General features: G+C 45.9%; 2 protein-coding genes across 3 annotated transcripts in view; one reads left to right on the forward strand and one right to left on the reverse strand.

The window, feature by feature from the left end:
- The window catches only part of nup188 (nucleoporin 188), a 23,138-nt gene extending 15,579 nt beyond the window's left edge, over positions 1–7,559 (reverse strand). Inside the window, exons 1-20 of the mRNA XM_076284836.1 lie at positions 7,516–7,559; positions 6,919–6,973; positions 6,269–6,342; positions 6,035–6,119; positions 5,717–5,797; positions 5,522–5,566; positions 5,085–5,177; positions 4,309–4,428; positions 3,872–4,083; positions 3,475–3,589; positions 2,887–3,087; positions 2,579–2,668; positions 2,380–2,445; positions 2,074–2,193; positions 1,684–1,810; positions 1,423–1,578; positions 1,128–1,254; positions 923–1,010; positions 746–822; positions 505–619 (exon numbers count right to left, since the gene is read on the reverse strand). Coding sequence (XP_076140951.1) covers positions 505–619; positions 746–822; positions 923–1,010; positions 1,128–1,254; positions 1,423–1,578; positions 1,684–1,810; positions 2,074–2,193; positions 2,380–2,445; positions 2,579–2,668; positions 2,887–3,087; positions 3,475–3,589; positions 3,872–4,083; positions 4,309–4,428; positions 5,085–5,177; positions 5,522–5,566; positions 5,717–5,797; positions 6,035–6,119; positions 6,269–6,342; positions 6,919–6,973; positions 7,516–7,541 — 2,073 coding nt within the window. The 5' untranslated portion in view covers positions 7,542–7,559. The remainder of the gene's footprint in view (positions 1–504; positions 620–745; positions 823–922; positions 1,011–1,127; positions 1,255–1,422; positions 1,579–1,683; positions 1,811–2,073; positions 2,194–2,379; positions 2,446–2,578; positions 2,669–2,886; positions 3,088–3,474; positions 3,590–3,871; positions 4,084–4,308; positions 4,429–5,084; positions 5,178–5,521; positions 5,567–5,716; positions 5,798–6,034; positions 6,120–6,268; positions 6,343–6,918; positions 6,974–7,515) is intronic.
- Positions 7,560–7,761: 202 nt separating this feature from the next.
- Positions 7,762–12,484, forward strand: dolk (dolichol kinase). 2 transcript variants are annotated; one of them, XM_076283366.1, is made up of 3 exons: positions 7,805–7,881; positions 8,559–8,644; positions 8,832–12,484. In XM_076283366.1, the coding sequence occupies exon 3, from the start codon at positions 8,996–8,998 to the stop codon at positions 10,574–10,576; it is 1,581 nt and encodes a 526-aa protein (XP_076139481.1). In that variant the 5' UTR covers positions 7,805–7,881; positions 8,559–8,644; positions 8,832–8,995; the 3' UTR covers positions 10,577–12,484. The 2 variants fall into 2 exon arrangements, with proteins under 2 accessions (XP_076139482.1, XP_076139481.1); XM_076283367.1 differs by lacking the exon at positions 8,559–8,644 and having other exon boundaries at positions 7,762–7,881.

Below are 12,484 nucleotides of genomic sequence, written 5' to 3' on the forward strand. Positions count from 1 at the left end.
TTATATTGACTCCACAGAATAAACACACATACACCAAAACAAACATACATGCACAGAAAACACCTACCCAAACATAAGCCGAGAAACATATTTACATGATGCTTATTAAGATTAACATGAGCAGAGCACAGATCAGGCTATAACATACGTAGTGTAGCCCAAGTTGTAGCATTTGTCAGTATATATAAGTATACTCTTTTGATCCCGTAAGGGGAAATTTGGTCTCTGCATTTATCCCAATCCGTGAATTAGTGAAACACACTCAGCACACAGTGAACACACAGTGAGGTGAAGCACACACTAATCCCGGCGCAGTGAGCTGCCTTCAACAATAGCGGCGCTCGGGGAGCAGTGAGGGGTTAGGTGCCTTGCTCAAGGGCACTTCAGCCGTGCGTACTGGTCGGGGTTCGAACCGGCAACCCTCCGGTTACAAGTCCGAAGTGCTAACCAGTAGGCCACGGCTGCAGTAGGGATGTGATCAAGGATAAACGAGCTGTTGCTCACCTTCACGAGCGTGGTGACTAGTTTCAGGAAGGCAATGGTCACAGCATACTCTCCACGAGGCTGTTCAATCAGCACCAACAAGTTGCCATAGTTACCAGCTCGCATCCCATCCGCACTGAAACGTGGACCAAACCATAATACCATAAAATGATGATTGGTGATTGGATGCAAAGATTACATGCGCTTAATTTCCATGTGTCAAGTATAAAACACAAGTATATATGTGCGCGTGAAGACTTACCTGATACATTGAGCCATGTTTGTAAGAGGGGAGGAAGTGAATGGCAGGAAACCAGTGTGGTGAAGACTGGACCAAACCTACACACATACACACACAAAAAAATACATTGTAAACATTGAGTTACATTGTATTAATTTAACGAGTCGTGTCTTATTCTCCATCACTGACCACACCCACCTTCCCAGGCTGCCTTGCAGCGAGCACCGTGAGGCAGTTCACACATGACGTGATGACATCAACAGGTGGGTTTATAACGGAAGTGAGCCTGAAACACAGTCAGTGGGCCATTTTCAATAAGGGCTCTTTGAGCTTTTACAGTAGATGGAGATTAGACAGGTGAGTGTGCGTTAGGTGTGTGTGCGTGCGTGTGTGTGAGGGGCACCTCTGCAGCAGCATGTAGATGCGGGAGGTGAGCGGGAGGAGACAGTCCGACACACTCCAGTCCGTGCTGATCACCTGATGAACCAGGTCCAGGATGGGCTTCACCCTCTCACAGTGCACCAACACATCTACACAGACAGAGAATGAGAGATGGAGACAGTGAATGAGTTGAGGAGGAAAGTGAGAAGTGTCTGCAATTGGAGATTTCACAGCGGAGTACTACACGAAATGCTACACGCTACACCTTTGACAGTGTGTGTGTGTGTGTGTGTGTGTGTGTGTGTGTGTGTGTGTACCTGCAGTAGAGACCACATGCAGAAGCATCTCTATTTCACAGGTGAAGAGGCTCCAGCAGGAGTAGTTGTACTCCCAGCGCACCACAAAGCCATCTGGGCTCACAGACACCTGGCCCAGAACACCCAGGGGCATGCGCAGGTTAGTCTGCCCTGAGCCTGCAGAGAGAGGGAGGGAGGGAGGGAACATGGAGGATGAATATGGTGGCTACTTTTAGTTTGCCGCCTCACACACACGTCATGCACAAAGAAACAAACACAAACCTAATGGGTAGATGAGCTTTGGGGCTTTTCTTCTCCAGATCGTTTCATCGTCGCTGGACTCGACATCGTTGGGCTTGTGCTTGTAAACTTCTGTGTAGAAGGACATCTTATCCAAGAACATGTACACCTGGAAAACAGAAGAGATCAGGGTGACCGGTACAAAACTGCACTGAAGAGAACCAAAGCAGGTAGCATGCATACAAGAAATATGTTTCATACATGCTGGCTTTAAGGTGAATGTGTGGTATACTACATGTCAAACAGTTAATTTATAAGCATCTTAATAAGCAAAGAAAAGGGTGTGTATGTGTGTGTAGTGTATTAGTGTATTTATGAACATAATGTCCTTTATTTCCTGTTGCATAAGATGTAAGGGTATGTGTAAGGTACCTTTTTGGCTGTAGGTTTGTCTGACAGTAGAGCAGTGAGGAGCTGGAGAAGAGGGCGTGGCTTGTGGGGGAACACACCCACCGCACTGTCCAGGATCATCCCCAGGCCCATGTTGGGCTTCTGCAGGACAGAGCAGACGAGCTTAGTCATTACAAAATGCTAGAGAAGCACTATAAATATAGTTAACAAAAATCACTATGATTAGGCTGACATATGACTACATCTGACATCTGATTAATGACATTTGTCCTTTGATTTATTTGCATAGAAACACACACACACACACACACACACACACACACTCACCGATTCCCAGAAGAGTTCAGCCAAACTGGGAGCAGCCAACACCTCACACACGGCATTAACCAGGTGCTGGACAGGGGGAGGGAAGAGGAAGGAGACGGGACTTACAAACCTACTCAATTCAATGCAGTGCAATGTAGAGTTAGTCTGTGGTTAGAAAGGAGGCTTTGACACAGCAAGCATGGGGAGGAACAGAGCTCACCTGTTGGCTGCCAAGGGTGTCCTCTTCAAATGACGTGATGACGAAGGAGAGGAGGCCGTAGATGCACATTCGAGCAGTGCTGGCTGTACACTACACACACACAAACAAAACTGAAAAAATTAGATAAGTGTCTCCTATGCAATACCAATGCACACAGTAGGACTTTGTTTGTGTGGATATGACTCCATGGTCTCGTGGAACTAGATGCCACCGTAGTGTTTATATGGGAATGTCTTTGCACAGAGGAGTGAGCTTAGGCGAGATTGCCTTCACATGTGTGTGTGAGTGTGTGTGTCTCAGTCCCTCACATTGTTCCCAGTGGAGCCGAGGGCCTGCAACATGTCAGTGAGGTAGCTGAAGACGGTGAGCTGCAGCGTGATGTGTCCGAGGCGTGTGACAGCGGCGGCGCCCTCTTCGGGTGAGAGGGTGTGACGCAGTAGCACCCAGCCCAGCAGCACGGGGCCGTGGTGAGGGATGTCCCCAAACGTCACCAGCATCTGGTCCATTTCCTATCACACACACACACGTCAGCTTGAGAGCCCTTGCAAAAGTACACACTTGTTGAAGTCCTCATTACTGCAGTGTAACAAAGTTGCCTCACATTACATGATATAATAATGTTATAAATTACAGTAATCATCACGCTTTAACAAATCAGTACATGATCATGGCATTGGTCAGTGCATCATCAATCTAGCCACAATGAAAACCACAGAAAGCATGTCTGGGCATACAGGACTTCACATCTGGTAGCCTATAATGTGCCTTGTTAAAAACTCAGTCAGCTCTAACATATCTGGGCATGCTCAGATAGACTGTGATTGGTCTGGAGGTAATACTACTTTATTTTGATTGGTTAACAGATTACACTTGGGTATTTTTATTCGCTGTCAGACCTTGCAGAGCTCAGGGGTGTTGTGGAACTGGTGTTGGTCTGTGCGGTCCTCCAGAGCACACTTATGTAGGAAGTCAATGTCCATTCCCTCAACCAGGATCAAAGAGCTAAAATACCTACACACAAACAAAAACACAAATATAAACAAACATTCATTTATATCTATACGTGTGACTGAACAGTACACTGCCTTGTATGCACTGAAATACAAAAAAATAAAATGATAAAATCTGCAATTGCATAAACCAGCAAAAATGAAAGGTGTGCACACAGCAACAAAACAACGTAAATGTACACAAACATGGCAGTTTAAATTCATCTTGGCACATATAAGCAGTATTAATAATGTGGCATATGTGTGTGTGTGTGTGTGTGTGTGTTTTCATGTGTGCACCAACCCGATGCGGTCCACTAGTGGGTCCATGCTCTTGTCCACCAGGTGTCTGTTGGTCTGCCGTCGGCCGAAGCCCAACTCCTTGAAGAGGCGAGCAAAGCTGAGCAGCTCGGTGCAGGGCATCTCGAAGTAGGCGTAGTAGAGGAACATGACCTCCAGCAGCAGCGCCTGCTCCCGCAAGCACTGCCTGAACCAGCGGCACACCTGCCCGTCAGTCTGAACACAGGGACACACCTCAACGTTAACGTCAGTGGGACTCGCTCATGTTCAACCATTACAAAGGCAGTAAACTGATATAGATTAAATAGAGGTTTTCCGAACATAAAACAAGCAAGAATGGGGTGTTAGACTGCTACAAGGTATGTATATAAGAATGTGGGGAGGGGAGAGAGAGAGAGAGAGAGAGAGAGAGAGAGAAGAGAGATTTCTGTGTTTCCTCACCATCATGTTCCCATGAGTCTCCCATGTTGGTGCCTCAGCTTTGATTAGATCTTCAAACTGCTTCCGGTATTTGGACACCAGGTCTTTCTCCAGCTTGCCAACACAGGCAGCATACTCAGTCTGTGACACACACACACACACACACACACACACACACACACACACACACACACACACACACACACACACACACACACACGATTGCCTATGAGTGTTACGTGCTCCACAAGCTACACTTGTCTGTGGGGATGCGCAGATATATCAGCCTTACATCGGTATTGGCCGATATTGGCCTTGTTGACTGGTTTCGACCTATCGGCAAATAATGACATTTATTGATGCCAGTGGCTGATGTTTACCTGTTATGTCACATCAATTCTGTTACATACAGACGGGCACATTCAGAGATGCTATGAGGGCTGAAACACTTGAAAATGGTTCAGTTATTTTTTGATGATGATTATTTTGGTTTGGTAAATGGCCAAATGAAAGTACAAAAACAAAGTAAACAAACAAATAAAATAAATATTGGTATTGGCATTGGTTAATGGCCAAAATATTATTAACATTGTTGTCTGAGTCAGACCAAAACATCACAATTGGTGCCTCCCTACTTGTCAGACCAATTCAGAATTATCCTGCATTCCAGACTAAACCACTACATACTGAGAGTCTGGAACAATCACAGCATTGTGCTGGCGGTACTTCACACACTCTCTCTCTCTCTCACACATACACACACATAGAAAGAGAGAGAGTGTAAATGAGCTGCGTACCATGTAGGGATGCCTCTCATCTTGGAAGTAAGTGAGGAGGAGGAGCACACAGCGCAGAAGACACACCCTCTCCTCATAGTAATAGTCTGCAATCTGCACACAGACAAAAGATCACATATTAAGAGTCACGCAATGAAGTAGAAAAGCTAATTATTTATCAAATAAAATCTAACTCAACATCTAACTAGAAGGGCACTCAGAGAGCGCAGACCTATGCCAAAGTTACATAGCTCTGGTATATATGCAAGTCAAATTCAAGATATCAGTGTGATATTGTGGTATCAGTGCAATATTTTTTGTCTATTTGCGCTCTACTTTCAACATTATATTCCACCAGGCAGCTGTGGTGTAACATGTAAGGATGGTTGTCAAGTGGCAACGACATACAGAAAGAAAGGTGTCACTTCCACACTTTATAACCAATATTAAACTCTTACTTTCAGAAGTAAAGCCTGACTTTGCCGCTCATCCTGTAGCACAGTCTGTATATTGAGAGAGAGAGAGAGAGAAAGAGAGAGAAGGTTAAACCACAGCAATTCCTTGTCTGTGACTCATGAGGACAGATTGTAAACCATTATCAACACAGTGGTTAATATTCATTCCCATAATTTCAACAGACCCAAAGTATTTACCTTGAGTGTGTCACGGGTTCCTCTGTAGTCCTCCTGCAGGTAAGACTGTAAGATCTGCACACTTTGCTGCTCATCCAGAGCCTACAAACGCACACACAAGAGAGCTTCATATTAGCCAAGGTCTGCTTCTTACGGTCACATACAGTATGCAGACATGTAATAAAAAAATAGACTAACAGTTACCTAAAAGATACAAGTGTTATACAGATGTTAAAATATTAACAAACATACAGAGTAAATAATACAGTCGCATTATGTATCATACATACAAAGCACAGCAGTAATTACTAGGACATGGAGAGAGAATTAATGCCTCACCAGTAGCTTGCTGATCCTGAGGCCAAACTCCTTCATTGAGGCAGCGACATTCTTGTCAGCTTTCAATTTGTCCGCAGATGCCGTGCTGCCATACAATCACAGAAAAAGTTCAGTACTAATCTAGCACAGGTATCCAACTCTATTTAAACTAGTGGATGAAGGTGGGTAAGGACAAGGTTTTAGTATGTTGTGTCCTCCATTTGTTGGACTGTTTTGAGTGAATGTGCGTATTACCTGGGTGGTTTGTAATAGCTCAGCCCCTGAAGTAGCCTTTCCCAGTGTCTCTCCAACTCTGCCTCGATCTGGGCCTAAAGCAACACAAACTTGAGTAACTCAATAATCAAGATCCTCTTACAGACAACTAATCAATATATGACAGATCAGAACCGTTTTTACATGATTGCCCATTTTCAAATTATTTGTCAAAACAACATTCAATGACTCAGAGTTACATATTTTGGACTGGACAATTTAGCTAAATCACAATACCTCTGGTTGATACATTACTTGATATTTTATGATAACATTACAACACCAACGACATATGCAACTATATTACACAGATAAATAGTGAAAAAAACTATAGGCATTACATAAGCAAAAACTAAAAGTATTCTTTAGCTTAAAGAGACGATATTAACATTTACAAAGTTAGAAGAGCAATCAACATTTTAAGCCTAGTCTGAACATTTGCGACTGGCCTGAGGATGTACAATTTTTTTTTCATATTTGCACTTTATAGTCAAACAAGTTGTTGCACCGAATATAATAAATAATAACCATATAAACCATAATAGCCTGCAAAACAAGATAGTGGTTCGCCAACATATTTATAGCTGTTGGCTATTTTTAGCATTTGACATAAAAAATGTGGGTTTCCTTACGGGTTCTCTCAGAGCAGATCTTCCAAGCAGAATGGTCCATAATTGCCGACTACTCCTAAAAATAGAAACAAACGTCATTACAAAGAGCAAGTACAGGAGAATAAGTTATGTCTCCATCATTAACCTTACAAGACTGGCATAAGCATATAGCTACTTATGTTCGGCAAGTTAACCGCCATTCATTGTTTTCATTGCGCTGTGTATGGCAACTTACTTCTCATTAGCTAGCTCAGTAACTACGTTCTATTACAAAAGACAGTGAATTAAATTTCACATCAGTACCATCAACGTTGTCTGTATCACTACATCATTATGTGTCGGACGTTTGACAAGAAATGTCACACTTGACCTATGAGCTATGATATTCGAAAACTTGCGGGAGCTAGCAAATTAGCAATGCTATTCAAATGTGGTCAGCAACACGTTCCCTCCAACACAGGGGATGTAAATGACGTTTTGAATTATTTACATGTCATTCTTCAACTGTATCAACATCTCCAGAAAGAAGAAAGTGCAGGGCTTAATAAAACCCAAACTCACACTACACGAACTGGGTTGAAAGTCTGACAAAACAATCTTTAGTTTTCAAAGATTTACCTGACACATATCTCCGAGTCCGCCATCTTTCATCCTCACATGTGACCAATCAGCAAAACGAGGACCTGTGTCACGTGACCTGTTCAATTTTAAAATAAATATGGTAGATTACTGGGGCATCATTTTAGTAAATATGTGTCATATATAGTACTCTATATATTTTTGATATCGTTTAAAATATACGTGTTCAAATTATTCAGGTATTCATATTATGCCTTCAGAATACCACGTGATATAGCTGTCAAATATGGCTACCTCCGTGCGGATGTGAGTTCGCCAGCTGATCGAGAGAAATATTAGTTAGCTTGAATGGACAGTAGATAACATAATCCTGCCGTTAACTGAATTAGTGAATTTATGTATTTGGTAAGTACGCCCTTTTCTTTGAAATTCATTTTGTACAGTGTACTAGGTTTCTCATTGCTGCGTGCTGAGCTCGCACAGACCTCAACCATTCAGTGGTGGCCAGCCAGCCAGCTGCTCCTTTTGGCACCCTCAGAAATGACACTCCATTATTCGGGGATAATGGACTATAGTCCGTTACATTACCGTTGATATTATTGGTATAATTGGTATAAATATCATTGGCCATTCTCTCGAATGGAGTTTCATACGTTTCCATACCATGTGTGATATTTCTGTCAGCTCTTTGATGTCTTCAACGAATGAATGAAAGCATCCGTAAGATCTGTTTTATGAATAGGCTGGCTAGCAAGGCTATGCATTGTTTATGCTACGCATTGATGTGGAACTACTGCTTCTTCTTCCCGAACCTTTTATGCCTCTGAAGTGCAATTCTGTTTGAATGCATTGTTCCTAAATTTTGACTATGTTTTCTATTTACGCTCTACTTTCAACATTATATTCCATTAGGCATGCTACGGCGGATAGTGGTCAAGTGGCGACGAATGTTATGTGTTAATATATATTCAATGTGTTAGAGGAAGTAGATCCGCATATTGGTTTGCAGAGCACATTTAAAAACACATTTAGAACTCGATATGTTTAAAAGTCAGGGTTTGCTCTTTCCCTTTGACGTGCAGGCACCCCTGGGTGTTGGCGCTCACTGTGTCAAAGTGCAGTCTGACTAGAGGTCGCAGCAGTCGCAGGGGCCATTAAACTTTCGCAAGTATGTGCTGCATTGCTTAACTGTCCTCTTGCATTCTTTGAGTTAAGGTCAGCATTGTGATTGCGGACAATTATAGAAGTGTTCAGTTTGTTAAGAATGTATTTATGGTTAACAATGATTTTTGCTATTGATTTGTGATTATGTGAAATGGATGATCTCACATTCTGTTCTCTCCTCTCTTTCACAGATGTGACTTGGGTCCTGGCATGTCCTTGTGTGAAAATTTGATGACGGCACACCTCTCTTTCTCCGAGTAGGCGTTAAACTCCTGCTCCTTTCTCTCTATAGCTTTCTAGTTCTCTTTCTCTCTTCCTCTTTCTCTTTCCTCTCTCTCCCCCTGCCTCCTGAGCCATGCAGACCAATCCAGTGCTGGTAGAGTCGGCAGTGGTGTTCGCCATGGTGCTGTTCGTGCATACCGCCGTGTGGACACCGCTGTCGTGGTGCTGCATCGCCCTGGCCATCCAGGCCTTCTACGTCCAGCACAAGTGGGACCGGCTCCTGCGGTCCGGCGCGGCCGTCTTCCAGTTCCGCTCGGGCGCCAGCAGCGGCGTCCTGCCGGCCAGCATGGTCATGCCCCTGCTGGGCCTGGCCCTGCGCGGCCGCTGCATCGAGGCGGGTAACGTGCACATGGAGCGCTTCGCCCTGGTGGTGGCGGTGACGGGCATGATGCTGGCGCTGTTCGTCTCGCTGATCGCGCTGGGCGTTACGCGGCCTGTGCCCACCAACACGTGTGTGGTGGCCGGCATAGCCAGCAGCGCCATCCTCTACTGCACCAAGCACACGCTGACCGTCTCGGAGGTGATCGAGGTGCTGGAGGTGCTGCTGATCTTCGTCTACCTGAGCCTGATCCTGCTCTACCTGCTGCCGCGCTGCTTCACGCCGGGCGAGGCGCTGCTGGTCATCGCCGCCCTCAGCGTCATCATCAACCAGCTCATCAAGCGGTCACTGAGCACGGCCGGCGAGACGCGCGCCGAACCCCTGCAGTACTACCTGCCGGTGGTGGTGGTGGGCTGCCTGATGCTGGGGGTCATCTTCGCCCTGCTCTTCCTCTTCCTGGAGGCCGGCTCGTGGGCCGGCTCCCTCTTCTTCCACGTGCTGACGGCCGTGCTGGGCCTGGGGCTGCTGCTGCCCTGGCTCTCGCTGCTGACCAACACGCACCCCATCGCCTGGGTCATCTACTTCCTGGCGGTGGACAGCCGGCGGCCGTGGCTGCTGGGCTACTGGGCGTTGTTGGCGCTGGCCGCTGTCGCCGTGGTGATGCACCAGAACCGGCGCCAGCGGCGCTCTTCGGGTGGCAAGAAGGAGCATGCGTCCACGGCTGTGCGCAAGGCCTTCCATGTGTTCACGGTGCTGACCTTCGTGCCGGGGCTGGTGCTGGACCGGCCGCTGCTGCACCTGGCCTCGGCCGGCTGCCTGGGCGCCTTCCTCTTCCTGGAGTTTGTGCGCTTCTTCCGGATCCTTCCGCTGGGGCCGCACCTGCGCCGGATGCTCACGCACTTCCTGGACGAGCGGGACAGCGGGCCACTGGTGCTCACCCACATCTACCTGCTGGTGGGGGTGTCCCTGCCCCTGTGGCTGACCCCGGGGCCCTGCGTGCCCAAGAGCGGCCTGCCCGGCGCCGGTGGCCTGCTCCCCTACGCCGGCGTGCTCTCGGTGGGCGTGGGCGATGCCGTGGCCTCCGTGTTCGGCAGCTCGGTCGGGGAGATCCGCTGGCCCGGCACCAAAAAGACCATGGAGGGCACGGCCACCTCGGTCTTCGCCCAGGTCATTGCCGTGGCCATCTTCCTGCTGGCGGACGGCAGCCTGAACCTGAATGCCAGCTACTCGTGGGTGGTGGGCTCCATCACCACAGTGGCCATGCTAGAGGCCTACACGTCGCAGATTGACAACCTGCTGCTGCCGCTGTATCTGCACATACTGTTGCTGCTATGAGAGCACACAAGCACAAAGACACACACACACTGACACACACACACACACACAAACACCCATAATCATACAATTGTAAAGCCATACTTCATCCTACACCCATTGTCATTTCTACACACAGAGACATTGAGACAGCCTGGACAGTCAAGGACAGTCACTGACACACACACACACAGAACTCTCCCTGTTGGGGTGTTTCAAGGGCTGTGCTGTCAAGCAAGAGCAGGCAGCAGCTGGGCAGACAAGAAGAGGACGACAACGTCAACTCTAATGATCTTTTGCTCTAATTTATCACACTATCCATTATTCATCTGTGGCCTGCTGACAGAGACTGATGACAACAGGGCTATGGTATGAGGGTTGAAATAGCTCTTTCATCTCCATAATCCCTTATTATCACTCACATCCCACTACAGCTGTACAAACATATGCATTCATCCGCCCTGGTGACCTCACACCTTCATTTCGAATGCAAGCCCAGCGTTTACATTTGCCTACGAAGAACACTGGACTGTCTACTACCTGCTTGTTTATTTCTGTCTGTTTTTGTTTTTGTTTCAGTTAAAATACTACTTTTATCTGATTAATACTAATCATACCATTATCTAATTATGTAATGAACTCAAAACTCGTCCTGCCTTTTTCTAGTATCAGTTTCAACAAACTAAACAACATGTTTGCCTTAGTCTGGGTTTTTTTTTTATCTGTGTCAAGAGCAGAACTCATTTCAGCACCTTTGCCTCCAAACGTACCAGCAGTTGGCAGCTCCGTGGTGTTGGTGATTTCAGCCTTGTGTAATTACTACTGTAGATAACCTGCATGTTTCATAGACATTAGATGGTACTAGTTGTGAAGTTGAGAGAACATAAGCCAACCCAAGGTATGGTCTGCATATTGTTGTTGGTTCTGTGTTTGTTGTTCGGTAGATTGTTGATGTAGGGGGGGTAATAGTGTGGATGGAAGAAAAGGCTGATCCCAAACCAGTATGGAAAACCACAGAAATGGGGCGGGCGGGCTGGGTTTCCAGGCAGTGCCTGTCCCCCTGTTGACCTCAGTGGTCAGACTGAACAATGTCCCTGTTCAGCAGTGGTTCTCTGGCCACAAAAACCAACCCACACCGTCTCAGAGTTACTAATGTAAACAGTTGAAACTTATCATGCCTGTGTGTGTGTGTGTATGTGGCGAACCACATCAGTGTGCTGTGCATTCTGGGATATTTTGTCACTGTAAAAACAAAGATGTTGAAGTGTTTTTGTATTATTATTATTATTATTATTATTATTATTATTATTATTTAAAGAATGGAAATGATCCCAAATGACTGCAGTGTTTTGTGTAGATGAAAATTAAAATAGTACCCTTGTTTCGATTTTGTTTCGTGATCACCTACTCCCTTTTATCCTTTACCACAAGCCTCCCTTGATTTGACCCTGAGGAATGACAGACAGATTGTATCATGAGGTCTGTGAAAAGTTTGGAGTTTTCTTTTTGAATGAATAGACATGACTATCTTGGCTCCTTCTCTCCACCCATAATGTTTGATTTCTACATCTCCCAGACACAAGCATTCACTGTATCATGCTACTTCTCCACCTCAGTGTGGTTGTGGCTGAGTGCTATAAAAATAATTGGGGCTGGAGGCATTTGTTAAAAAGAGCTCTGTTGCCGTTATCAACTGTAACCAAGCAACAGGGCTCTCTGCATCCACCACTTCGGCAGGTAGCAATATTTCAGCCCCCTTTTTCAGCATTTCGCTCCTGATACCAGCTATGCCCACTTTCTGCCAATCACCACCTATTTCCGTGACAAACCAGGCATGCCATTATGTCCCCTCTATGGAGAGAGGTGGACAGTAATTATGGGATGTGAATGCTCTCAGCATGCAGTACTTTGATGTACTCCAATGTAATA

The sequence above is a fragment of the Alosa pseudoharengus genome, unplaced genomic scaffold (genome assembly GCF_046254945.1).
Source record: "Alosa pseudoharengus isolate Yale_2024_CS ecotype anadromous, Long Island Sound unplaced genomic scaffold, YU_APseudo_1.1 YU_APseudo_1.1_scf_14, whole genome shotgun sequence".
Taxonomy (NCBI): domain Eukaryota; kingdom Metazoa; phylum Chordata; class Actinopteri; order Clupeiformes; family Clupeidae; genus Alosa; species Alosa pseudoharengus.

Bases quoted from the DNA above. Each gene is read 5' to 3' on its own strand.
- dolk (XM_076283367.1), top strand. From the start codon at position 8,996: ATGCAGACCAATCCAGTGCTGGTAGAGTCGGCAGTGGTGTTCGCCATG.